At 42.2% G+C, this 27,881-nt stretch overlaps 2 protein-coding genes across 8 annotated transcripts in view; both read right to left on the bottom strand.

Moving 5' to 3' along the window:
* Positions 1-21,444, bottom strand: tlcd5b (TLC domain containing 5b). 3 transcript variants are annotated; one of them, XM_059957042.1, is made up of 5 exons: positions 21,286-21,444; positions 15,745-15,959; positions 15,204-15,253; positions 11,407-11,606; positions 1-8,653 (listed from the first exon to the last, which is right to left on the bottom strand). In XM_059957042.1, the coding sequence occupies exons 4-5, from the start codon at positions 11,600-11,602 to the stop codon at positions 8,112-8,114; spliced, it is 738 nt and encodes a 245-aa protein (XP_059813025.1). In that variant the 5' UTR covers positions 11,603-11,606; positions 15,204-15,253; positions 15,745-15,959; positions 21,286-21,444; the 3' UTR covers positions 1-8,111. The 3 variants fall into 3 exon arrangements, with proteins under 3 accessions (XP_059813025.1, XP_059813024.1, XP_059813026.1); XM_059957041.1 differs by lacking the exon at positions 15,204-15,253; XM_059957043.1 differs by lacking the exons at positions 15,204-15,253; positions 15,745-15,959; positions 21,286-21,444 and having other exon boundaries at positions 11,407-12,279.
* Positions 21,445-22,239: 795 nt separating this feature from the next.
* Positions 22,240-27,881, bottom strand: part of pou2f3 (POU class 2 homeobox 3) — a 35,980-nt gene continuing 30,338 nt past the window's right edge. For all 5 annotated transcript variants that reach the window (XM_059957038.1, XM_059957037.1, XM_059957039.1 and 2 more), the window contains 3 exons: positions 26,825-26,891; positions 26,226-26,334; positions 22,240-25,216 (listed from right to left, as the gene is read on the bottom strand). In XM_059957038.1, the coding sequence (XP_059813021.1) occupies positions 25,177-25,216; positions 26,226-26,334; positions 26,825-26,891 (216 nt within the window). In that variant the 3' untranslated portion in view covers positions 22,240-25,176. The remainder of the gene's footprint in view (positions 25,217-26,225; positions 26,335-26,824; positions 26,892-27,881) is intronic.

The raw sequence follows: 27,881 nt of genomic DNA, 5'->3' as shown, positions 1-27,881 counted from the left end.
TTGATTAACTAGTGACTGATACCCAACATACCTGAAATCTTCAGAGTTCTGAAGGCTCCAACCCAAAATGTTATGGTGAAGACCCTTATGGTTGAGACTCCAGGTGTACTAAGGTATGAGATCCCATATGTTCAACCCCCACAAGGGCTCTGGTACCCTGATGTATTTGTATAAAGAGGCTTTCATTCAAGAGAATTGCAAGAAAATTAATGAAACTTTCAGCTCTTTCTATCCTTTAAACCAGAAAACAACAGGTAAGGAATATGCAATCCTTAACAGTCCTTAGATTTCATAAGGACAAATTGATTATGGTAACACAAGAGACTGCAGATACTGGAATCTGGACCAATAAATAATCTGCTGGAAGAACTCAGTGGGTTAACCAGCATCTCTGGGGTGGGGGGGGGGGGAGGAATGGGGAGAAGGAATTGTGAACAGTTTGTGTCAGATCCTTGCATCAGGATTGTTACAAACAAAATAAAATCTGCAGATGCTGGAAATCCAATCAACACAGACAAAATGCTGGAGGATCTCAGCAGGTCAGGCAGCATCGAGGGAAAAAAGTACAGTTGACGTTTCAGGCTGAGAAACATCAATTATAATCTTTTCCATAGATGCTGCCTGGCCTGCTGAGTTCCTCCAGCATTTTGTGTGTTAACTGAATTGTGTGTTTCTTAGGATTATGTTTTGTATAACCATAACAGCAGAAGTATCTGTCAGGCATAAGATAGTAAATGATGAAGCAGACTTTCAATGGGGTTTACAATATATTTATTGCTTCCAAATGCTCCTCCCACTGACTTCCACTGAGTTTCACCGCAGGGTTCTTTTATTTTTTTTAACAGAACACTCCATTTATGTCGCAATAGATTAATGGACCATTCCCTTGCACCATCTAGGGTTCTGGAGATATTCTCCAAAAGAGAGATTTGAGTTTGAACTTTGCAGTGTTAATGAGTGAACTTTGCAGAATCCATGACTGAGTGAAGATAAAGAGTGACCCCATGAGGACCAGATTCTGCTACTCTCAGGAAACTGGAGTCTTGACATTCAGTTCAAACCAGACTTTGGCTGAACTTTCATCTGCACACTCTGTTAGACGCCAATATTTCCAAAATATTACATTGCTTTTATTATGCAGCTGTGCCACCATCAGGCTCCTGAACCATCATGGATTATTTTACTTACCACAGTACTGAACTGATTTCACTTTCAAGGACTCTATAACTCATGTTCTTAATATTATTATTTTTTATTATTATTATTTGAGGTTTTTTTCCACAGTTGATCTTCTTTTGCACATTGGTTGTCTGTCTTTGTGTATAGCTTTCATTGATTCAATTGTGTTTCTTTGTATCTACAGTGAATGCCCACAAGAAAATGAATCTCAGGGGAGTATATGGTGACATATACTAAATGTACTTTGAACTTAGAATTACTGAAGTGTATAAAAGTGAGTGGAAAGGATACATACAGGAATGTAGGAAATAAAAAAAGGCTACATAGGTAGAGGGAAATGGGAGAGTAGTGAGGGGTCAACAGGATAGGGGGAAGGGGGCATGGTGTGAAGAAAATGGGGAGAGGTCTGTGAAGAAAAACAGAGGGATGAAGAAAGGAATTGGGGAAGGTGGAATATTCGAGTGTGATAAATGAGAGGAACAGGAACAGAAAGGGGGACTGAGACAGATGGGGAAAGAGTGAGGAACGTTGGTATGGAAGAGGAAGGGGAAGTGGGGCAAGAGCAAAAAAGTTCAAGCATTTATATTGTATATACAGGCTATTTTCAGCAGAAATTGGTTTAAAATTGAGGAGCCCAAGATGGTAGATTAGATACGAGAGCAGCAGAATATAGGACAGGCTAAATATCTTCACAATGTTTTGTGGGGCTAGAATTTACTCCTTGGGCTTTTGATGAGGCAGACTCAATTACAGAGTCTATCAAGGAGGATTAATTAGAGTAGATAGAGGAAAGGGCATTGAAAAGATAAATGGTTCATAACATTTGCTCAGAAGGAGTGTAAACATGAACTGGCAGAGCCAGTGGCCTGTTTCTATATTGTGTGTAATTTCTGCTGCAGTTCAGCTTGAGGACACATCAGTCAATGCGATTAGAGAAGACCATCTAACCATCACACTCATGCTGATGCAAGAATACCATTTCAGTAAAAGCCATTTCCCTGCTTTATCTCAGTCCTCCTTAAGATTTATCTCAAATATTTTCCTGCTCTCAGCCATCAGCTGTGGTAATGCATGATAACGATTTTACTGCTCTCCTCTTACATCCTTGTTCTTCCATGTCTGGTGATCAGAAGCAACCCCGTTCCTCCCTTTGCTTTAGCTATTCAATACACTTGCATTTACTGAACCCACCCCACCCTGGCCTATGCAGTGCTGCACCTTGAGACCCTCAACCTATGAACCATAAGAGATAGGAGCAGAATAAGGCCATTGAGCCCATTAAGTCTGCTCTGTCATTCCTTCATGGCTGATTTATTTTCCTTCCCAACCCCATTTTCCTGCCTTCACCCCATATCATTTGATACCCTTACTAATCAAAAAGTTATCTACATTTTCTTTAAATATACCCATTGACTTGGCCTCCACAGCTGTCTGTGGTAATGAATTCCACTATGTAAAGAAATTTCTTCTCTTCTCTGTATTAAAGAGACATCCTTCTTTCTGTGACGCTGTTCTCTATGCTGATGTCCACTGGGTGACACTTGCACGATAGAAAGCTTCATTCTGAGCCTCTCACCCTATAGAGCTCCAACTTAAGCCCTTCATTTTACACAGAGCTCCAAGCTCCAAATTTGACTGTCTTTCACCATACTCCCAAATGCAAATAGCACTAGAACCCAACCTGGATCTGAGCAAAAATCATTTTTCATTGTTGAATTACTTAATTTTAAATTATTTGTTGTTACTTAGCAATATGTTAACCTTCTATAGCATTTAATGTGGCATCAAAAAACTGCAAAATTCTCTGTGTTATCAATGTTTCTATACCAGCATGGTAGCATAGTGGTTAGCACATTGCGATACAGCGCCAACAATCACCAATTGGGGTTCCCGCTGCCATCTGTAAGGAGCTTGTGCATTCTCCCCATGACCGCGTGAGTTTCCTCTGAGTGCTCCAGTTTCCTCCCATATTCCAAAGATGTATTGTTGTGTTGCGGGCATGTTATTTTGGCACTGGAAACATGGTGACATTGGGCTGCCCCCAGCACAATCCTCAGACTGTGTTGGCTGTTGACACAAAATGATGCATTTCACTGTATGTTTCGATGTATATGTGACAGATAAAGCTGAACTGTCCTCGGACATGAAAGTGACCTCCAAACTGCTGGGTTTACACTGGCTCCCAATGAAGCGAGACTGCAGATTGGAGGGAAAGAACTGGGCACGTGTTGCCACCTACTGGAAGCCAACTTAAAATGCACTGCCAGCTTTGCAGTCAACTCCTGTTGTTTACAGTGTGTACTGCACCAACAGTGCAAACAGCATAACTATGTCAGACAGTCAGCAAATTTCTGAGCACATCATGGATACTCAGAGGATAGAAATTTTTATTAATCTCTGAGGAAATAACTCAGATTTAGAAAAAGGAAATTTCTTTTACACTTACAAAAATCTGGAGTAGTTATAAATAAATTACTTTACAAAGATTCTTTATGTGTAATTCCCAGCACAGATGGAGCAAATTGCCTTAAGGATAGAAGGCAATCAGAGAAAATGGATGCTTCAGAAAGAGTCAAGTCTGGTGCTGTGCCTTTAGGTTAGTGAAGAAATCTCTCCTGGTCACTTGTTTGTATCAAAAGGAAATCATCAGTAGTTGTGAACACCACAACAGCTCATGTGAGGAAAACTCTAGCCAGGGTCAACCGACATAAAGCTCTGGGACCTGATAACCTGGCCGGATGCTTGAGAGACTGTGTAGCCCAGTTAACTGAGGTTCTAACAGACATCTTCAACATCTCTCTGGAACAGTTCACTGTTCCCTCAGGCTTTAAGGTGGCCCCATCATCCTGGTGCCCAAGAGAGCAACAGTAACCTGCCTCAGTGACTTCCAACAAATGGCACTAACCTCAACAATAATGAAGTGCTTTGAGTGACTGGTTATGGATCGCATTAAATCCCATCTTCCTAGATTATCACTCCACTGATGACACCATAGTCTCTGCACTTCACTCCATCCTGTCCCACCTACAAAAATTGTGCCTCATATGCCAGGCTGCTGTTTATTAACTTCAGCTTAATACAATCACCTCTCAGAAGCTGGTGGGTAAACTGTCCTTGTTGGGTCTCTCAACACCTCCATCTGTAACAGGATCCTGGACTTCTTGACAGAAAGGCCACAGTCAGTCTGTGTTGGCAGAAACATCTCTAGCTCCATCAACACAAACAAAATGCTGGAGGAACTCAGCAGGCCAGGCAGCATTTATTGAAAAGAGTACAGTCAATGTTTCAGGCTGAGACCCTTTGGCCCAAAACATCGACATCTCTTTTCCATAGATGCTGCCCAGACTGCTGAGTTCCTCCAGCATTTTATGTGTTGCTTGGATTTCCAGCATCTGCAAATTTTCTCGCTTATTTCAAGCTCCATCACACCAAACACCGGCACTCCCCAGGGCTGCATGCTCAGCCCACAGCTGTTCACACTACTAATGCACTACTGCACCACTAGATCCAGTTCAAACTGAATCATCAAGTTTGCTAATGACACAACAGTGATTGACCTCATCAACAACGACGATAAGACAGCATACAGAGAAGAGGTACAAGCGGCTGGTATAACAGTGTGAGCACAACAACTTGAGTCTCAACATGGACAAGACCAAAGAGATGATTGTGGACTTTAGGAAGGTGCAGGCTGATCACTCCTCATTGCACAAATGTGGCTCCTCCGTGGAGAGAGTTAAAAGCACCAAGTTTATGGGAATGCACATAACAGACAATCTCACCTGGTGCCTCAACACCACCTCTTTAGTCAAGAAAGCACAGTGGTGCCTCCACTTCCGGAGGAGATTATAAGTGAAGCTCCCTCCTCCCCCTACCCCATTTTAACCAATTTTTGCAGGAGCACCATTGAGAGTGTCCTAACCAACTGCATCAACATCTGGCACGGGAATTGCAAGGCACCTGACTGCAAGTCCCTGCAGAGGATTGTGAGGACTGCTGAGAAGATCATTGTGGTTTCTCTTCCACCCGTGCAAATGCAGGACCCATAACTTTGTCAATGATCCCACCCATCCATCCAACAATCTTTTTGACTCCCTGCCATCAAGCAAAAGGTACTGTAGCATTAGGTCAAGAACTATTGGTAGGGGAAACAGCTTCTTCCCGCAGGCTGTATGGCTACTGAACTCCCTGCCACCGTCCAGATCTCATTACATATGAAGCACCAGTAGCATTAAAATGTTTTCTTTTTAACTTGTATTGTATATGCACCTTATTAATTGTTAATTTATTTGTGGTAATATTACTTTATGTGTTATGTATGTGAATAATGTCTACCGCATTGTGTGGTATGCATGTGCATGGTTGAATGACAATAAACTTGAACTTAAACAGAATGGAAAATGCAGATTACAGTTAGAAAAGAAGCAAATACATTTCACTATGGGTTAAATGTGAAGTGAGATATTTGAGGAAAAGTAAATTTATTATCAAAATACATATATGTCACCATACACAACACTAAGATTCATTTTCTTGCAGGCATATTAAATAAATCCATAATAGAATAATAACATAGAATCAATGAAAGATCTCACCAAATTGGGCATTCAACTAGTGTGCAAAAACAAAAAGAAAGAAATACTAATAATAATAAATAAATAAGCAATAAGTATTGAGAACATGAGATGAAGAGTCCTTGAAAGTGAGTCCATAGATTGTGGGAACATTTCAAGTGAAGTTGAGTAAAGATATCCCAGTTGGTTCAAGAGCCTGATGACTGAGGGATAATAACTGTTCCTGAACCTGGTGGTATGAGTCCTGAGGCTCCTGTACATTCTTCCTGATGGCTGCAGCGAGAGGAGAGCACGTCCTAGGTGGTGAGGGTCCCTGATGATGGATGCTGCTTTCCTGTGGTATCGCTTCGTGAAGATGTGCTCAATGGTGGGGAGGAATGGACAGGGCAGTATCCTACTTTTTGTAGGATTTTCTATTCATTTGTGTTTTCATACCAGGCTGTAATGCAGCCAGTCAATATACTCTCCTCCACACATCTATAGAAGTTTGTCAAAGTTTTAGATGTCATGCTGAATTTTTGCAAACTCCCAAGGAATTAGAGGTGCTGCTGTGCTTTCTTCGTAATTGCACTTCCGTGCTGGGCCCAGGACAAGTCTTCCAAAATGGTAACAGCTAGGAATTTAAAGTTGCTGACCCTCTCCTCCTTTGATCCTCTGATGAGGACTGGCTCGTGGACCTCTGGTTTCCTCCTCCTGAAGTCAATAATTAGCTCCTTGGTCTTGCTGATATTGAGTAACAAGTTATTGTATGGCACCACTCAGCCAGATTTTCAATCTCCCTCTTATATGGTGATTCTTCACCACTTTTGATTCAGCCTATAACAGTGGTGTCATCAGCAAACTTGAATTTGATATTGGAGCTGTGCTTATCCACACAGTCATAAGTGTAGAGTAGAGCAGGATTCTTAAGTACACATCCCTATGTTGATCCTGTGCTGATAGAGATTGTGGAGGAAATGTTGTTACCAATCTAAACTGACTGGGGTCTGCAAGTGAGGAAATTGAAAATCAGAAATAAACCTTCTTAGAAGTAAAGAAGAAAAGGGTGACCAAGTGGAGCAAATATATAACCTACGAAGTGGAACTGAGGATTGAAAAATGTGAGATTAGAGGGGAAAAGAGATTGTGATCTTTATATACAAGGCAGCAAGTACAAAACAAGGATGTGATGATGAACTTGTCCCAGATTGGATTAGTTAATGTTGTGTAAACTGAACAACTTTAGAATTTCATTTAAAGAATATGAGAACTACTGCATAAATCCGAAGGTAGAAAAGCCTCTTTCTAATACCTGAGGTGTGGGATGAACAATTAATGTTCAGCTCGCAACAGTGTGCAGAGCTGAAAGCTCTGCATGTGCTTCTTTACGGTACACGAGGGACTGTTCTTTTATAGGCTTAGGGAAGTGAACTAACTCCACTTGTGCCTCTCCAAGAGACTTGTGTGGTGGAATGGCCTATTCTCCATTTTCATAGCAGCAATGGGCTGAATGGCTTACTTGTTACAGTGAAATAGACTGAAGGACTCTCCTATTGTTTCAGTGCAGAAGGCTCAAGAGCTCAACAGTCCTTGCCTTTCTCTCAAGGTGCAAAATAGACTCCACGTTATTCTGTAATTCATTATGATAGTACCACGAAGGGCAGGATTTCTTTGGATCAGAAGTTTACTTGAAGATCTACAGAAGTCATTGAAAATTATGCAATCTATAGGGATAAACAATAGATGAGGCAATAGCAAAAAGGACAGGAAATCTAAGATTATTGCAAGCTCTAGCCTACAAAAACTGAAATGACATCTGGTTGTTGTCTCCCTAGTGGAAGGAGTCCTAATGAAGGTTCTTGGCCTGAAACATTGACTGTTTATTCCCCTCCATCGATACTGTCTGACCTGTTGAGTTCCTCCAGCATTTTGTGTGTGCTCCTCAAGACTTCCAGCATTTGCAGAATCCCTTGTGCTTATTCATTGTCTAGGTCTGGATATGATTATTGGCACTCTGCTAAGGTCACCATCATTGTAGGACTGCACCCAAGCTGAGGAGCAGAAGAACAGAATTCTAGGACACCAGTTACCATGCAACCAAAGATTTTATGATCCACACATGCCACCACTATAGCCAATAAAAAAAAATCAGAGCTGAGCAGAAGGTAGGCATTATAATTGACACAAAGACAGTGAGACACTACTGAGAATTCTGGAGGTACCTGAGTTCAGAGGCAGTTTCAGGTCGGCAGTGACCTACAACACATTTCTTGCTGAGAACATAATACACCCGCCAAGGGCATTCGAAAATTGTACTGTAAATAAAGTAAGGAACCAGGATGGACAAGGATGGAGTTCAATTAACATCACTTCCTCAAGCTAGTAAGCTTTCTTTGTGAGTCCGTTGATCTGTGGGTGTAAACTGAGTTGGCTCCGCTCTCTCCACGCCTTGTACTTGTGACTACTCTTCCTCCAGGCAAATCTGGCAATATTCACCATGAAGACCCAGGACACCATGTACATAGCAACTCCTCCCAGCTTCACAATTGGGAGGGGCACAGGGGAAGATAGCTCACAGTACAACAGCCTGGCTCCCACCCCAATCCGCACACTGCAAAACAGCATAATAAAAAGGAAGTCCACAGCATCTCCCAGCAAGGTGTGGTAATATCCAGCTTCTCTGAGAAACCAGCGGGTCTGGAGGAACGGATTGGTAATTTCACTACCGAAGATGACTGCGTTGACCTCCGTAGCTGAGTGCTCCAAAGCTAACACCATGATGATGCCCAGAATACTGAGGCTGTGGTGAGACAACATCACCAGACCTTCTGTTTGGAAATAGATGCACCAGCACATGTCAAATATAAAATAGCCCAGCGACAGGCACAGCACCCGAGTCTGGAGCTGTGTGTTTGGAGACCCTAAAAAACATAAATGCAGGTTGCACTTAACCCTTTCAGGTTCAATACCAAATAATTTCCATTGACCAACTCTTTCTAAGACAAAATTGATATTTCCAATACTTAACAGTGTTTCTCATTCCAATTAGTTCTTTTCTTTTACCACCAGTAATTAAGTTTTAAATAAACAAAAAAGCAAAATTATGAGCTTGCTAGAAATCTGAATTAAAAAGTGAAATCTGGAAATACTCAGTAATGTCTTTGAGGAGTGATATAGAATTTATGTTTCAGTCAATAACTTTCTATTGGAACTGAGTGGAGAGCTTGCAGCCCTTTGAGAACTGACAAGGCTTTTGAACTAATGGACTGTAATACCAAGGACAACAGCAATGCACTATGGAGCTTCTTTGAGGGGTACCTTGAGAAAAAACACCATGACTGCAGCAACAGGTAGAGGGAGAGACTGTTTCCACACTGATGAGACCAAACACCAGTTGCCTCAGTAAAGCAGCCAACATAATTGAAATTTCTTCCCCATCTCATCCCATTCCCCCCACCCCCTGGAGCAGATAGAGAGTGACATGGTGTCATGACAACAACCTTTCCCACAAACTAAAGAGCTGATTATTGACTTTAGGAAAGCGTGGGGCACATGCTCCCGTTTATATCAACAGTACTGAGGTCACCAGGGTTGCAGGCTACAAGTCTCTAGGAGTGAGTCTATCCTGCTCCAACCACATAGACACAATGGCCAAGAAAGTGTACCAATACCTCTCCTTCCTCAGAAGGCTAAGGAAATTTGGAACATCCCTATTGATCCTCACCAATTTTTATGCACCATAGATAGTATCCTATCCATTTGCAAGATTTGTTTTCTTGCGCATCGGGGGGGGGGGGGGGGGGGTTGCTGATGTTCTTGTTGCCATTTGCGCAATTTGTTTTTTTTGCGCACGGGGAGGGTTTGATATTCTTGTTGCCGTTTGCACGATTTGGTTTTTTTGCATATGGGGAGAGTTTCACGTTCTTGTTGCCGTTTGCGCGATTTGCTTTTTTTACGTGGGGAGAGTTTGATGTTCTTATTGCCATTTGCTGTGTGTGAGATGCTTTTCTTTGAACCATTTCCATGGCTGTCTGGTGGAGACGGACCTCAGAAATGTATACTGCATCCATTCTTTGATAATAAATGTTCCTTGAACCATGGTTTGGTATTGCAACCGTTCTGTCTGAGACTGCAAGATACTGCAGAGAGTTGTGGACAGAGCTTAGTACATCACGGAATCCAGCCTCCCCTCCATAGACCCTGTCTACTCTTTTCATTGCCTTGGTAAATCAGCCAGCATAATCAAAGATCCCACCCACCCTGGACATTCTCTCTTCTTTCCTCCCTTTGGGCAGAAGATACAAAAGCCTGAAAGCATGTACTACCAAGCTCAAGGACAGCTTCTGTACTACTGCTATAAGACAATTATACTATAAAATTGACTCTTGACCTCACAACTAACTTGTCATGGCCTCACAACTAGTCATGGCCTTGCATTTTCTTGTCCCCCTGCACTTTCTCTTTAACTGTGAAATGATATTCTGCAATGTTATCGATTTTCCCTTACATCAAACTCTCCCCAATGTAACTGTTGTGATGAAATGATCTGTATGGATGGCATGGAAAACTAAGTTTTTCACTGTACCTAAGTACACGTGACAGTAATAAACCATTTACCACACAAGAACACTCAGCATGAAGCTAAATCCCCACGACATATAAAAGGGAAAAATCAGAGGCAGGATTACCTCACACTGTTCCTACATACTCTGACCTCCTCCTCTCACACCACTGTAAAATCTTCCTTTCTCACCCTGTGTGTAATAAAACATTCTCAGAAAGCAACCTTCATCACCTGACACAGTCCACACACTGTCACTTCACACTGCTCCCACAAGTCATGACTTGGCCACCCAAGGAGCATCAACAAAGCTTTGGTCATTTTCCCTATGGGGAGAAATAGGAAGCAATCTCCAAGAGACTGGTAAATTCACCCTTAGATAAACAAATGCATAATTCCCACCCAAGTATGTGTTCAATTACTTTGTTGCTTGACCTCTTTATTCCACTGCACTGTGATTATGTCTATTATTCCCTTGTCTCAGTCAACAATCCCAGCATTGCTGGCAACATCACCAAAGCATTCTCAGAAAGCAAAGCACGCCAGTTATGTTCATACTCTGGAGATTAGCTGTTTGTCAGCTCTTGATCTTCCTCAGAGGGACTCCTGACACATCAAACAAAAGTGAATCATTTTGTTCACAGACAGGAGAACAGCAGCAGAAACTTAGAAATGGGATTCGCAATATTGCAAATGCAAACCTAATTTTTATGAGAGCATGATTAAAGACATCTATGACCCTCATCCCTGGGTTAGTCCATTTCAGAAACCAAAGTGCAGGCCTTGACTCAGCATCATCCTGAGTGGTTTACGTGGAACCTAATTCTTGCTCTCTAGGGTTAGCAAAGGCAAATATGATGCTGTCAAATGCACTACTGGGTACAGATCTTGCAACAAGGCAAACCAGTCATGCATTGACTGCAAATGCCCTAGGTGCAGGAGTCATTCAAACCAAACAATACTAGTATAGAATACAACCACAAGCCAGACTGTGGAACTGCCAGTCTGTTAGCAGCACAGAGCTAGTCTGTGATTGACTCCATCCAGTGTGTTAATTTTAGAATATAACACTGTCATAATCTTCCCCTAACTGCATCGTATTCCAGAACTCACCTGGATGATTAAAGGGCCAAGGCCCATCTATAAATCCAACGTATCCAGAGAGGCAGACAATGAGAATGCCGTGAACAAGAGTTACCAAGCGACAGTTCCACTCGTAGCTGTGATAGCGGTTTAGCTGACAGAAGAAGACATAGAGTGACAGCCAGCAAATCAAACTGCAAAGCACCAGGAGCAGGGGCGCAGCCATCTCACTAGGAAGAAAGAAAATATTATTACAATGTACACAGGTACAATCAGGTGCTGAGTTAGGGGCATATTAGGGCTATGAAGTTAGAGATTTGTTCACAATGTGCATTTATGTCCACCAGAGTCACCAAAACCAGCAGGAGACAGTAATTGGGCAGTAACAATACCAAGTTGAAGGTCAGTTCCCACTCATCTAGGACACAACTTACTTACTGCCTGTTACACCGCTGGCTTACAGGGCAGCAATGAAGGTCCTCCATCTCTGGTGGTGTTCTGGGTTTCCTTCATCGTGTCAATGACTTACTCTCGGTTTTCCCTGTTGTCAGTCATACAAGTCCTGGGTGAAGACTCAGGAATACCGTCACACTTATATGTAGAAGGATTCTTCATTTCTGGTTTCCATAACAATTTTTACCATTCAGGGTTATTAGCCCTGAGCTGTACCCCTGACCTGAAGGACCAGTGGACCACTCTTAGCCTGTCCTCTACCCTTTGACCTGTTTGGCATGGGTCACCCTACCAAGAGCCAAAGCATAAAGCCCTGATATAACATAACTCCAGATCATTGAGATGTGCAAGCCTCCAAACCACGACAAGGTTGTGGTCCTCTTGGAGGCAGCTAAGATACAACGATTGGAAAAAAAGGACTTTCTTACTAGTTACAGATTTGACAATGACTCATCCAGATTCATAAGTCCCTAAGGTCAGTTCCACAACAACAGTATATTGAGGAGAGCAATCAAAACTCCTTCAGACTAGTGTTCAAAGTTCATTCTTATTCAGGAAGGAGGTGTGCTAAAGTAACAGTTGAACAAGCTCACACTAGGGGCAGCTTCCAACTTCATGGTGCACGTGCACTCCAGACAATTGCAAGGAGAGTTCTTGTGCAATGTCCAATGAACTCCTTGATTACATTACAGGACACAACTTAATCCCATATATCTAGATGTGTGCATTCTTGGCAAATCTGGTTATTAATGCCCATTCCTAGCTGTCAGGATAATGATGCACTCATTCTTGAGCTGTAGCAGATTATCTTGTTAGGTGCATAACATTGTTAAAAACAGCACCATTTATCCCCTCAATCCATTTCTAGTGATCTGCTTCTCTAATTCGTCCACCCAACTTTGCTGTTTGCCCCTCAGACACTCTTATCTTTTTTTTGGGAATATTTGTGGCATAATCCAGGGGCACAAGTTTAATAACAAAGTTACCAATGAATTCAACAAGGAAATAAGCTACAATGTAGAACTCATTGCCAGGAGAAGTGGCTGAGGTTAAGTTTCCAAATCACAAACAAGTGAGAATCTGCAGATGCTGGAAATCTGAGCAACATACACACACACAAAATGCTGGGGGAACTCAGCAGGCCAGGCAGCATCTATGGAAAAAAGTATGGTTGACGTTTCAGGCCGAAACCCTTCAGCAGGACTGGGGGAAAAAAGCTGAGGAGTAGATTTAGAAGGTGGGGAGAGGGGAGAGAGAGGGATGAAGTAAAGAGCTGGGATGTTGATTGGTGAAAGAGACAGAAGGCCATGGAAGAAAGAAAAAGGGGGGGAGGAGCACCAGAGGGAGGCAATAGGCAGGCAGGGAGATGAGGTGAGAGACGGAAAAGGGGATGGGAAATGGAGAAGCGGGGGGGGGGGGGGGAGAGGGGGATATTACCGGAAGTTTGAGAAATTGATGTTCATGCCATTGGGTTGCAGGCTGCCCAAATGGAATATAAGGTGTTCCTCCAACCAGAGTGTGGCTTCATTAAGACAGTGGAGGAGGTCATGGATGGACATATCAGAATGGGAATGGGAAATGGAATTAAAATAGGTGGCCAATGGGAGATCCTGCTTGTTCTGGCGGACGGAGTGTAGATGCTTGGCAAAACCATCTCCCAATCTATGTCAAGTCTCACCAATGTACAGGAGGCCACACTGGGAGCCTCCCAACAGACTCCCAACCGAACACAGTAAATGACCCCAACAGACTGACAAGTGAAGTGTCTTCTCACCTGGAAGGACAGTTTGGGGCCCTGAATGGTAGTGAGGAAGGAGGTGTAGGGGCAGGTGTAGCACTTGCAAGGATTAAGTGCCAGGAGGGAGATCAGTGGGGAGGGACAAATGGACAAGGGAGTCATGTAGGGATTGATCCCTGCAGAAATTGGTGGGGGGGCAGGGAGAAACAGTAGGGTAAGATGTGCTTGGTGGTGGGATCCCGTTGGAGGTGGCGGAAGTTTTGGAGAATTGTGTGCTGGATGCGGAGGCTGGTGAGGTGGTAGGTGAGAACAAGAGGAACCCCAACCCTGGTAGGGTGGTGGGAGGATGGGGTAAGAGCAGAGGTACAGGAAATGGAAGAGATGCAGTTGAGGGCAGCGTTGATGGTGGAGGAAGGGAAGTCCCTTTCTTTGAAAAAGGAGGACATCTCCTTCATTCTCAAATGAAAAGCCTCATCCTGAAGGCAGGTGTGGCGAAAATGGAAGAATTGAGAAAAAGAGATGGCATTTTTACAAGTAGTAGGTTAATAGTTTGGATGACTTCTAAAGAAAACAAGATTAGTACATGAGAAAAAAGGAATTGAAAGATGTGAGATGAAGCAAATGGAAAGGAAGGAGACACAGGTGGAGTATAGACACCACAGACAATTGGCTAAATGACCTCTTTCTCAAAGTTCAAAGAAAATTTATTTATCAAAATACATACACTTTACCATAGTCATTTACAGACAAAAAGAAATACAATAGGTAATCAGACAAAGACGGACAAACACCAAGGTGTAAATGAAGGCAAACTGTGAAAATAAAAATAATGCTGAGAACATGACTTGAAAGTGAGTCTGTATGTCATAGAATCAGTTTAGAGTAGCAGTGAATGAAGTTATCCATGCTGGTTCAGGAGCCTGGTGTTTGAAGGGTAATAAGTATTCCTAAACCTGAAAGTCTATGCTGATTATTTATGTAACTGCTTCCTGATCTCACCCCTAATGGTCTTGCTCTAATTTTATGATCATCATTATGAAATCTGGTCTACTATCTTGTTTGTTCCAAAGTCTGTTGTTTTGAAAACAGCCCATGCAAATCTCTAGAAATATATAGCTATTACAACCTGCAGTCTTCTGTCTTCTCATGAAAATTTAAATCTTCTATTATAATTCCTTTACCTTCATTACAAGCTTTTCTTATCTCAATATTTATGCTCGGAGTCTATAGGCAACTCCCTCTAGAGATTTGTGTTCTTTGCCATTTCTGCTCTCAGGAAAACAACTTGATTAGTCTGTCATTAGTCCTCAGTCCCAGTACAACTTCCATTTCCTTGTTACTGTAAATACATTATCTAGAAGAAACAGATTTCATACAACCTTTAATCCATGTGTCCTGTGACTCCCATAAGGAAAGATGTGAAATTGAGGCCAGTTTCTAGCTTTTGGTTGGTGTAAATCAGACCCTTGTGTTAAATCCTGTTTATCTGCTGCACTTAGTAATTTAGTGATCACTGGCTCTGGGGCTTAGAATAGAAGCAATTCTAATACTCATCTTACATACTTTACTGTGTCAATCTTGCTTACTGCATTAGTGCTGTCGCATTTACTAAAATCAGAATGGGATTAAAACCCACCTTGGTGTCTGTCCCTGCCACAGCTTCAGACTCAATCTGATTCCTCAATCCTTTAAAATAAAGAACAAGCCATTTAGCTCAACTATTTTGTGTTGGTGTCTCATTGCACCTTTCTCTCTCAAGCATTCGATAAATGTTTCTATTTTTTCCCCACTTTTGCAATGCTTAGTTTTAGGAAATACCTAAGCTATTTAGCTCAACTACTTCCTCAGGTGATAAAGTCTACATTTTAACTATATCCTGAGTTATGACATTTCACTTATTTCTTCATTATTTATAAGGAACAAAAATATACAGTAGTTATGGTTTTTTTAATTTCATGATTCCCCCACATGGAAACATTGCCTCTGATTCAACTTTGCCCATTTCCTTCATCACTTTAAGCAACTCTACTGAGTTACCTCTTGTGTTGGAGAGGCAAGAGACTGCAGATGCTGGAATCTGGACCAACAGCCTGCTGGAGGAACCCAGATCAAGCTGCATTTGCAGGAGGAAAAGAATTGTTGAGAATTTGGGGTCAACACACTGCATCATGACTCACCTCTTGAGTTTTGCCTCCTCCAAAGGAAAGAAGCTGTTCAGTCTTTACCAACAGCTGCAATCTTCTGATTTTGGTTTCTTTCTTGTAAATCATTCTTGCACTTTTCCATATTTTTAAGAGAGTATAGAGACCAAGACAGTGCACAATATTCTGAGAAGGGTCTCAGCAGAGTCCTATGGAAGTGTAGTATAATTTTGCTACTCATGAATTTTCTTCTGGAAGAAAAAGTTCATAGTAATTTGTTAACAAATGTAACTGCTTTGTTCTTCTACCATCCATAGGTTGCTCTAGCTGACAAGGTGAAGGAAAATCCTAAGGGTTTCTACAGATATGGCGGGGGGGGGGGGTTGTTGCCTTGCAGCTGCTTGTGCATGGGAGGGGGGAGCTGGGGAGGGGGCTTTGGGGTTCTAACGTTTAACTGTCATTCATTCTTTGGGGCACTCCTCTGTTTTCATGGATGTTTGTGAAGAAAAAGAATTTCAAGATGTACATTGTATACATTTCTCTGACATTAAATGCTCCAGTTGAAACCTATTGATATTTTAAGAGCAAAAGGACAAAATTGGTCCTCCTCAAAGAGTGGTAAACTATGCAAGAAGTTGAAAGAGATGGGGGAGATCTTAAGTGGATTTTTTGCATCTGCATTCACTCTAGAGGTGGACATAGAGTCTATAGACGTGATGCAATGTAGCAGTGAAATCATGGACCCTATGCAGATCACAGAGGAGGAGGTGTTTGCTGTCTTGAGGCAAATTAGGGTGGATAAATCCCCAGGGCCTGACAATATGTTCCCGCAGACCCTGTGCGAGGCTAGTGCTGGAATTTCAGGGGCTCCATCAAATATATTTAAAACATCCCTAGCCACTGTTGCAGTGCCAGAGGATTGGCGGATAATGTTCCACTGTTTAAGAAAGGCTCTAAGAATAAGCCAGGAAATTATATGCCAGTGAGCTTGAGATCAATAGAGGGAAAGTTATTGGAAGGCATTCTTAAGGGCCAGATATATATGTATTTGGATGGATAGGGACTGATTAGGGATAGTTAATATGGCTTTGTGTGTAGTAAGTCATGAAGTTTTTCAAGGAAGTTACCAGGAAAGTTGATGAAGGTAAGCTGTGGATGTTGCCTACATGGACTTTGACAAGGTCCTGCATGGGAGGTTGGTCAAGAAAGTTCAGTCACTTGGCATTCAGGATGAGATAGTAAACTGGATTATATGTTGGTTTTACAGGAGAAGCCAGAAAGTGATAATAGATGGTTGTCTCTCTGATTGGAAGCCTGTGACCAGTGGTGTACCGCAGGGATTGGTGATGGCTCCATTGTTGTTTGTCATCTATATCATGATAATATGGTAAATGGGATCAGCAAATTTGTGGATGACACCAAGTTCAGGTGTGTACTGGATAACGAGGTAGATTATCAAAGCTTGCAGCGAGATCTGAACCAGCTGGATAAATGGGCTGAAAAATGGCAGATGGAATTTAATGCAGACAAATGTGAAGTTTTGGACTTTTGGAGGACCAACCAGGGTAGGTCTTACACAGTGAGCAGTAGAACAGAAGGATCTAGGAAAACAGATCCATAATTCCTTGAAAGTGATGACACAGATACATAGGATCATCAAGAGAGCTTTTGACACATTAGCCTTCATAAGTCAATGTATTAAGTACAGGCAATGGGATGTTATGTTGAAATTGAATAAGATGTTGGTGAGGCTTAATTTGTAATATTGTGTCCAGTTTTGGCCAACCACCCCACAAGAACGATGTAAATAAGATTGAAAGAGTGCAGAGAAAATTTACAAGGATATTGCTGGGAGGATCTGAGTTATAGGGAAAGGGTGAATAGGTTAGGACTCCCCTAGAACATAAAAGATTGGTGGGAGATTGGATAAAGGTATACAAAATTATGAAGGGTATAGATAGGGTAAATGCAAGCAGGCTTGAAATTACAACTAGAGATCATGGATTAATGGTAAAAGATGAAGTGTCTAAGGGGAACATGAGGGGGAACTTCTTCACTCAAGAGGGTGGTGAGAGTGTGGAATGAGCTGCCAGTGCAGGTGGTGGATGCAGGGTCGATTTCAACATTTAAGATAAATTTGGATAGATACATGGACGGGAGGGGTAGGGTCCGGGTGCAGGTTGATGGGACTGGGCAGATTAATAGTTCAGCACAGACTAGATGGGCTGAAGGGTCTGTTTCTATGCTGTAGTGTTGTATGACTCTTCTATGACTCTATAAAAGTTGGCAGAACATTGTGGGCCGAAGGGCCTATACAATACGGCAACATTGTTTGTTCTATATTAACATGTCCTTATCACTGGAACCATGTCAGTAAATCTTTTTATATCCTCTCCAAAAGCATAAGGATGGGAAGACATGAAATACAGGATACAAAATTGGAAGCAATACTCTGGTCATGGCCAAACCAGTATTTTATAAGGAATACTTCTATATTCTGTATCTCTGTTTGTGAAGCTTGGATCTTGCACACATTTAGTCCCGTTCTTATTCTGCCTGTTACCTTAACAGTTTTTTTTTAAAAAATACCTTTTAAAGATTAGCTTTGTCACATGTACATTGAAACATATAGTGAAATATGTCACTGGTGTCAAATCAAATCAGTGAGGATGTGTTAGGGGCAGCCCACAAGTGCTGTCACACTTCCAGCACTAACGTATAGTTGCATACCCACAGCTCACTAACCCTAAACGTGCACATGGTTGTGGGGAGAACACATAAACTCCTTACAGTGGCAGGATTGAACTCCTATCAATAATCACTGGCACTATAAAGCATTGTGCTAATCACTACATAAACATGCTGTATACACCCAGATCCCTTTAGTCCTTCACATTTATATAGTGACCTTAATGTTACCTCTTCTCATTCTTTCTACCAAAATGTATCTCTCTGCACTTTTAAGTATTAAGTTTCAATTCCTCCTTTTTGGCATGCAGCATTGCTAGAAAGACCAGCTATTCTGCTTTCAAGAGGGATTATGGTGAGCAATCTTTTACCTGCAGTATTTCTCATTAAGGTATTCTGACATAGCTGTTAGGTAAAGAGATCCAGGACTTAGGCCCAGCAGTGATGAAGGAATCTATTTCCAGGTTAGGATCACACACAAAATGCTGGAGGAACTCAGCAGCCAGGCAGCATCTATGGAAAAGTGTAAACAGTCGGCATTTTGGACCGAGACCCTTCATCAGGACTGGAAAAAAAAGATGAGCAGTCAGAGTAAGAAAGTGGGGGGAGGGGAAGAAGAACCATAGAGTGATCGGTGAAGTCGGGAAGGGGAGGGGGGGTGAAGCAAAGAACTCGGAAGCTGCTTTATGAAAGAGATACAGGGCTGGAGAGGGGGGAATCTGATAGAAGTCAGAAGGCCATGGAAGAAAGAAAAGGGGGAGGAGCATCAGAGGGAGGCAGATGATAGGCCGGTAAGGAGATAAGGTGAGAGGGATATGGGAATGGGGAATGGTAAAGTGGAGAGGGAGAACATTACTGGAGGTTCAAGAAATCAATGTTCATGCCATCAGACTGGAGGCTACCCAGACAGAATACTGTATAAGGTGTTGCTCCTCCAACCTGAGTGTGGCCTCATCACGATAGTAGAGGAGGCCATGGATTGACATGTCGGAATGGGAATGGGAAGTGGAATTAAAATGAGTGGCCACTAGAAGATCCTGTTTTTTCAGGTGGGATCTCGGTGGAGATGACGGAAGTTACAGAGGATTACATGTTGGACGCAGAGGCTGGTGGGGTGGTACAAGATGACAAAAGGAATCCTATCCCTGGTGGGGTGGCGGGAGGAGGGATGAGGGTAGACATGCACAAAATGGTAGAGATGCTTTTGAAGGCAGTGTTGATGGTGGAGGGTTAGGATGGTGTGTGACCTGGGGAATGTGCACATGATGGTCTTTGAAGTACTTGAGGCTCTTGTACATGGTGGTAGAAGTAAAGCATTTGGGATGTGCTATTGGAGTAGCCTGTGAAAGTATTTTGTACAATACTATGCAAAAGTCTTAGGCACATGTATATAGCTGGGGTACCCAAGACTTTTGCACAGACTGTATATGTCAATGTGGAGCAGAGAGCCAGTTTGCAAATCTGGTGGGAGGAAAGGATGTCGGGAATGGCGAGGGTGGCATGTGGAACAGGTGGCAGAGGAGTGCCGGGGCAGAGGGTGGTGTGGTACAGACACTCCAGTCCTGAGTCACCAGGCAAGGTCATTTGATTCCAAACAATTGTTTTTTTGATCATTACAGAATGTCTCTCTGGTGGTTCCTCCTCTACCCCCCCCCCCCCTTTCCCACTGCCTTGTGGCTATATCCACTCATGGGGAAGGCTTTGGGAGTAAACCCTGAGGTAAAAATCCAGAGCTGGAGTCCCTTAGACAGTCCTATATTGAGTTCAATATTGACTGGCAACTCCTGTGATGCTGCTGGTATCGGTCTCTGCTGATCCTTTGGGTTTATCAGATGCGTGGAGAGAGGGAGCTTGCTACATGGGCAACTGCCCAGGCTTGTGCACCTAGACAGCTAGGATGCAATATCCATAGTCGACTCTGACCAACAAAGGCCTTAGATACCTCTTCAAAGAATTCAATCAGGTCAGAGAAGCAGGAACTGACCTTTTGGAATCCATGCCTTCATCTTTCAATACAGCATGTTTTACATATCTAGATATTTTCCTATTGCTTTCTTTAATAAAGAGTCCAGTATTTTCTTATTATATTTCATAGCCTCAGACTTTTAAGATCTATTCCATTTCACAGGCTTCCATTCTCTTTTGCTGCTCTTTCCTACACCCAACATCCCTCCCCTTCACCAACCCACTGCTCACATTTACTACCATTCCATTGCCTTACCTTTCCTTTGTGCTTTATTATAATGGTCTCCTTTACCAAATGTTATCTCCCTTCCATCTTCCTTCTCTTTGCACTTTTATCCTTGTCTTGATAACACAATGGCACAATAACATAACGATGAGCATAATCACTTTACAGCACCAGCAGTAAGATCGGGGTTCAATTCTCCCTGTGACTGTATGGGTTTCCTCCGGGTGCTCCAGTTTCCTCCCACATTCCAAAGACATACCGTTAATGGGTTGTGGGCATGTTAGGTTGGCGCCAGAAGCGTGGTGACACTTGCGGGCTGCTCTGCACAATCCTCGCATATTTGATTTGACATAACCAACGGAATTCACAATCTTTTGATGTAAATGTGACAAATAAAGGTAATCTTAACTCCTCCTACTCCCGACGCACCTCTCCTTGTTGGCCCCTTCTTTCAACCCCAACTCATGATGCTCCCTCCTGTATGGAACAACTCGCTACCAAGTTGTTCCCCATTGTCCTACATTTGCCTAAATGTATACACCATTCTAAAGTACCTCTCCGTCCCAAACCAGTAGCCCAAATTTTCTCGTTCAAAATGATATCCCCTTCCCATTGTCCCATCCACGGCAACGATTCCTGTTGACTCTCCCCATCCTTGTTTCCGTTCTCCCGCTTCCACTACTGACCCCTTTTCCTACCTTTACGGACAACTCTCCTCCCCTGCAGATCATGCGACTGCCTATTATAATCCCCTTTCCTCTTTAACAACGTTACTCCTCCTCTCCAGCCGGTCATCGACTTTTCCACCGATGCACCCCTGGTACACATTCGCCACCAGTTCTTTCAAACCCGCCAGGAATCAGCACCACCGGACCTTCAGGAGGCTGGGATTACCATGGCAACTGCCGAGACGATTGACAGGAAGCCACACCCCCTCTACCAGGGCCACTCCTCGCCTGAGCGCCTACCCCGGTCCCCGCCCACAGTCACTATGGATGCGGCTTCTCCATTTGGCACTGACACGGACTCACCGACATTTGCAGTCGCTGCTTCTCTTAGTGGCGCCGTTTGATCCGGCGAACTCCGACAACAGCGCCATCGACAGTCTGTGGGCCGGAGGACCGGCCGGGTGGATGTCAATTTGCAATGGGGGCGCTGCTGGGACTAGATCCGGGGAGGGGAGAGGTTCTGTGTGGGGGCGGGGTTTATTTGTTGATGCAGGAAAATATCGGGGGCGGGGTTTGTCGGGACGGAACTAAAGTCGGCAGAACTTGGATGGAAGGGTGGGACTAAATATCCAGGGGCAGGGCTAGGAGGAGGAGGAGCCTTCCTGTAGGACCTGGGCGAATTCCAGGGTACATAGCTTGTCTGTAGGAATAATACACGGATTGATTTAGCACGATGCATTACAAACCATGGGCGTGACTTATTTTCGGGGGCATGGGGTTGCTCGTGGGACAGGGGGTCTGTAACGGACTGACTGTGGCTAACGAGCCGGGCGGAATGAGTGGAAGGCTGTTGTTTTGAGGAACAGCGGTTATAGTTGCGGCTACCCTGTATTTAACCACATCCTATTGTTGAATTCCGGTCTCTGATCCGGTTTGACGTCAATCCTAAGAAAGCTGAGACGAGTCGCCGCTTTGTAATTCATTCTTAGCTTTAGTAAAAACTTTATTACACGAAACGTACAAAGTTGAAGGCAGGTGGCCCGACCACTGAGGCAGAGTCTTACAAATTATCAAAAGCTACTTCCACACATCATGCACAAAACCCCATTTCACACACAATTATTTGGATATCGAGTCCTCAAATATTTGAGACTATTTGAAATACATTACTGTACTAATTTGCAAATTCCCTCAACTCCTTCCAGATACTCATATTCGGCCTTAGCATGTAAATCACATCAGCCTGAAGTATTTTAAGTCTAGATTTCACATGATTTACCAACACAGGAACATCATAAATAATAAGTAGAAATCAGAAGGAAAAATAAATAAAAACGGGATGGACAGAATGTTGTTATGACATTGATTACATCTGCTGTTTGTCTTCTTCAGGAAGACCAATCCTTCAGTGCAATTCCAGATGGCAAGTCTGAGACTGAAGAACTGAGACTGAGACTGAGACCTTCAAGCTGAGACTGAAGAACACAAAACAAAGAACTTCTATTTGTCCCATCCCACAGCTCACTTCAGCAATCTATTCCCATTATCCCTGGGCCTTAACACCCCAAATTCTATTTTATGCTATTTTATGTTATTTTCTCTGGAGGGCACAAATTATTCTATGGGTCTGATTATTATCTTTTGGCTTGCACTGCCATTTCCGATCAATTAATCTCTACTGCTTCTCACTTGTATAAAATCCCCTATTCTTCTTTACACTTTCTTCCTTGCTGTATCTTAGAGCATTATGAAGTTCTGCTGAAAGTTAACAATTTGAAATGTTACACTGTTTCTCCTTCAGGAATGTTGCCTTGAACTTTTATTTCATTAAGTTCACCTCCAATTCCTCAACTGTTTTGCCGCGTTATGTATTTCTATTTTTAAAAAAACAGATATCCAACATGAGCAGCATTTCATTTAATGTTTTTGGATCCTTTTCAAATTGGACTTCTAAAACAAAACTAGCTATCACACAAATGAGCTAAACCATTTCCTTCCTTTGCAGCTTACGAATTGTATTTAGGCTAAACTGTTGATGCTACCTCCAATAATATTATTGGTCATAATAAAAAGTAGTAAGTACGTTATTGTCAGCATAACTGAGCTTATAGCAGATATACATTGTGGTTTCAAATACCACAGATGAAGCAGTTTAATATTGTGAAATATGGCCTCATATTCAATATCAAACCAACTAAAAAAAAAAATAGCTCAAGCAGCTGTGGTGTCCTTATCAACCTCTCTCAGTTAACATTACCAAATATAGATTATATGCTTATACCACTATTTGAGAGATACTACTGTATATGCATTTAGCTTCCCTGATACAACAGTGACTGTACATAAAAATGCATTACTAGCTGTAAAGCCAATTGGAATAGTTTAAGTTTTATACATATGGAAGACCCTCTTTTATATTCTTGTCACTTTACTAAGAACAAGATACAATCAGTTGAAGTTCTGAGATCTGAAACACTCTTCCATTGCTTGCTTGTTTCCTCAGATAGACCGACTGTCAAACTATTATACTTTGTTAATGCAATACCCACTCTGTTGTACTGTAGTTGGTGTCTATGTATTGCAGCAGTTCTAATCTTCAATCACAGTCTATGGAATGAGTAAAAATTAGTGGTTATGTATGATAACGTGATGTACTTTGGTGAAGGCAAGGATTAAGTAGCTTTTGATTTTCACTGAAATCACAAATTTAATGTAACTGGAATGTAAAATTTACATTAATAAAAAAACTCAGGAAATTACAAGAAGATGCCCTGAAAGTAATAAGTATCACTTTTTATGGATAATGTGACCAATTAATTAAATTTTGGAATGTGTTTAACATGGGAATGTTTGGTTGGGAAAGTATTTGAAAATATTCCTCAATATTGAACCCAGGATAGAAGAGGAAGTAGAATTGGAAAATATAACCTTTAAGCGGAGTTAATAAGGTCAAAGCAGATACTTGTATGAACTATCTTTTACTTAAGGCTGTTGGCACAATCTGTAATGCAAAAGCCTGCATTCTCTAATCAACAAATAGATAATGATACCATACACATTTTGATGGGATATCAAAACGACTGGGCATATCTAGGTTGCCACCCATTTTCTAATATTCTCTCAGATTTGTTTCTGTTGCCCCAGAATTTAGTTGAGGAGCAGGCCCACAATAATGCCAAGATTATTGCCCAAGGCCCAGAACCAAACAGTTTAAAGCAGTTCGGCAGTTTAAAGGGTTGTGAGCAACAATCCCAGACATTATAAAGGTGAACTACAGGGTTAAAAGAAATGTCTTTTTGCTACACACAATCTTGAATTATACATACATTAATGCAATTAAAAAGCCCAATATTAAGCAAACACAGAAATCATTGAGGTTCAGCTCCCATTATTCTTTTGACCAGTAGCTATAGCATGAATGTAAGATACTCACACAACCACTGGCCAGTCAGAATGGAGTCAGCAGTATGGTGAATATTAAATTTAATTGGAAGTAAAATAACATTCTGCTAATGGGAACAGAAGTGGGCCTGCAAATGCTTCCTAACATCTAGGGAGTCAGGTTTAATATACAGTGAAAGATTCATGGTAACATTATTGCAACTTGCACAAAAAGAGGCACCAATAAATCCACTGGATAGAGATCAGAATGGCAGAAGGTTGCAGTTTAATGCTCCATTAGCTTTGATTGGCAGTGAAGGGAACACATTGAAGGCAGCACAACACTCAGTCCATTGGACCATCGTTACTAAATTGCAATGTTTATATTCTCATTGCAAAACTTCTAAAACTTTTGCATTAAATGTTGTCTGGGAGTAATGCAGGTTTTCCATTGTCCACCCTTACAGTGCACCTGTAAAATGCATAACAGTAACTGAGGATTGAAGAAGTGGCTGATCAGAAGGTGAAATCCCAGAACTTTCAGTGAAGAAATGAGGGACTATTCCACCAGAATCGTGAGCTGCAAAACAAAAGTCAATAGTCAGTTGCTAGCAGAACACTTTGTTGCCTCCAGCACAGAATCAAAAGGTAACCGAGTCAAAAGGTATCTGCACAGACCAGGCCACAATCTCTGCTAGAACTGTGTTATTGAGGGGATCGGCAACTGAATAACTGCAATCATTCCATACTTCACATTTCTACAAGGGCTTACAATGTTTTATGAGGATAGGTTGAGCAAGTTGGGGCATTTCTCCCTGGAGCCCAGGAGGGCCAGAGGTGATTTGATAGACGTATACAGGATGATAAAAGTCAGAGAATTTTTCCTAGGGCAGAAATGCTAATATGAGGGTGCATAATTTTAAGGAAATTGGAGGAAAGTACAAGGGGAATGTCGGGGGAAGTTTTTCTTTTACACAAAGAATGGTGAGTTCACTCCAAGGTGGTGGTAGAGACAGATACAATAGGAGCATTTAAGAAACCCTTAGATAGACACATGGATTATAGCAAAGTGGAGGCCTATTTAGGAGGGAAGGGGCTACACTGATCATAGAGTTGGTTAAAAGGTTGGCACAACATTGTGGGTGCAGGGACCTGTAATGTTCTATGGTCAATGTAGCATGTGGGTCTGATTGTGGTTGAAAACCTAACACTAAGTGTGGGATTGTAACTCAGTACAAAAATGGAAAAAAAAACATCTATAGGCTTGAGAAGTTAAAAAGAATATCTATTTGCCTTGCAGGTTCACATTGGCTACTTGATTCCCATTTCTTGATCAATCTGCAGTTAACTCCCTTTGCTAGGAATTGAGATGATCATGAAGCAACCAGGCAACAGCTTGGTTTACAACACAGCAATGTTAACAGATGCATTAGCATAACACACAGAGCAGGCGAATCTGTCGTTATAAGAATAGCCAATGCTATTGTCCATTGATTATACTGCATCAGCAAGGTGGCATGGATAACTTTCAGTTCAAAAGACAATTTGGAAGCCTGCCTTGCTCCAGATACCTTTCCAATGCTCCTTACCCTGGAGTAGTGCTGAGCCCAGACTGACTGCTTGTTGAGCTGTGGCCACTCTCAGTGGATGATGTGACTGGTGAGGAAGGCCTGTTGGTCATACTGGAGGAAGACACTCCTTGAAAAACAAACAATAGAGCACAGAGAGTCACATTCAAACTGAGCATTCAGATCAGGCACACCAGAGTCCTCTTTGCAACTCTATAGCACATGTACCCATGACAATGAAGGGGGTCAAATTTGGGGTAATGAATGCTAATACTCAAAATCAAATAAAGCAAAAATTTGTCCTTGGAAGTATTCGGGTGACAAAAAAAAACAATAATCACTTTATTTTTTCAACTAAATACAAGAATGGTGGTATGATGGAGCGAAAAGTAAACTGCTCAAAGTCATCTTTGGGTCAAACAGCATTAGTGGAAGCAAAGGGATTATCAACAAGACCCTGCATCAGGACAGAGAGCAGAGGAAGTTGATTGGAGTCTAGAAGTGAGAGGGAGGGGGTGAGACAAAGACTGATGGGCTTCTACCATCTGCTTCTACCATCACCTTCCAACCTCTCCATTGCCCTACAGTATGCCCATGCAATTGATTCCTAAGCTTATTACCTGTCATATTCAAATTGTTGTGCGCATGTGTCATGATCAGAGGGTCAATGGATCCAGACGTAGAAACCTACAAAAATAAATAACACAAGTTTTTAAACTGTGTTTACCCTGTGCCTTAAATGACTAAAATTGTTGATTTAATCAGAATACATCTTCAATGGATTTGATTCATTTTGATTTTGGAGATGAAAACCCCAAGGCGTTTTACAAGTATGTGAAGAGAAAGACGATAAGACCTAAGAGAATAAGACCAATCAAGAGTGACAATGGAAAAGCGTGTTTGGAACTGGAGCAGACAACAGAGGTACTTAATGAATACTTTGCTTCAGTATTCACTACAAAAAAGGATCTTGGTAATTGTAGGGATGACTTACAGCAGCTTGAAAAGCTTGAGCATATAGACATTAAGAAAGAGAATGTACTGGAGTTTTTGGAAAGCATCAAGTTGGTTAAGTCTCCAGGACCGGATGGATGTACCCCAGGCTACTGTGGGAGGTGAGCGAGGGGATTGCCAAGCCTCTGGCAATGGTCTTTATATCATCAATGGGGACGGGAGAGGTTCCAGAGGATTGGAAGGTTGCAGATGTTGTTCCCTTATTCAAGAAAAGGAGTAGATAAAGCCCAGGAAATTATAGGCCAGTGAGTCTTACTTCAGTATTGGTAAGTTGATGGAAAAGATCTTGAGAGGCAGGACTTATGAACATTTGGAGAGGCATAATATGATTAGGAATAGTTAGCATGGCTTTATCAAAAGCAGGTCGTGCCTTACGAGCCTGACTGAATTTTTTGAGGATGTGACTAAACACGTTGATGAAGGTAGAGCAGTAGAGGTAGTGTATATGGATTTCAGCAAGGCATTTGATAAGGTGCCCAATGCAAGGCTTATTGAGAAAGTAAAGAGACATGGGATCCATGGGGGCCTTGCTTTGTGGATCCAGCACTGGCTTGCCCACAGAAGGCAAAGAGTGGTTGTAGACGGGTCATATTCTGCATGGAGGTCAGTCAGCAGTGGTGTGCCTCAGGGATCTGTTCTGGGACCCCTACTCTAAGTGATTTT

Source organism: Hypanus sabinus, chromosome X2 (assembly GCF_030144855.1).
Source record: "Hypanus sabinus isolate sHypSab1 chromosome X2, sHypSab1.hap1, whole genome shotgun sequence".
Taxonomy (NCBI): Eukaryota; Metazoa; Chordata; class Chondrichthyes; order Myliobatiformes; family Dasyatidae; genus Hypanus; species Hypanus sabinus.
The sequence above is the reverse complement of the archived record's forward strand: the minus strand, read 5'-3'. Positions and strand labels throughout refer to the sequence as shown.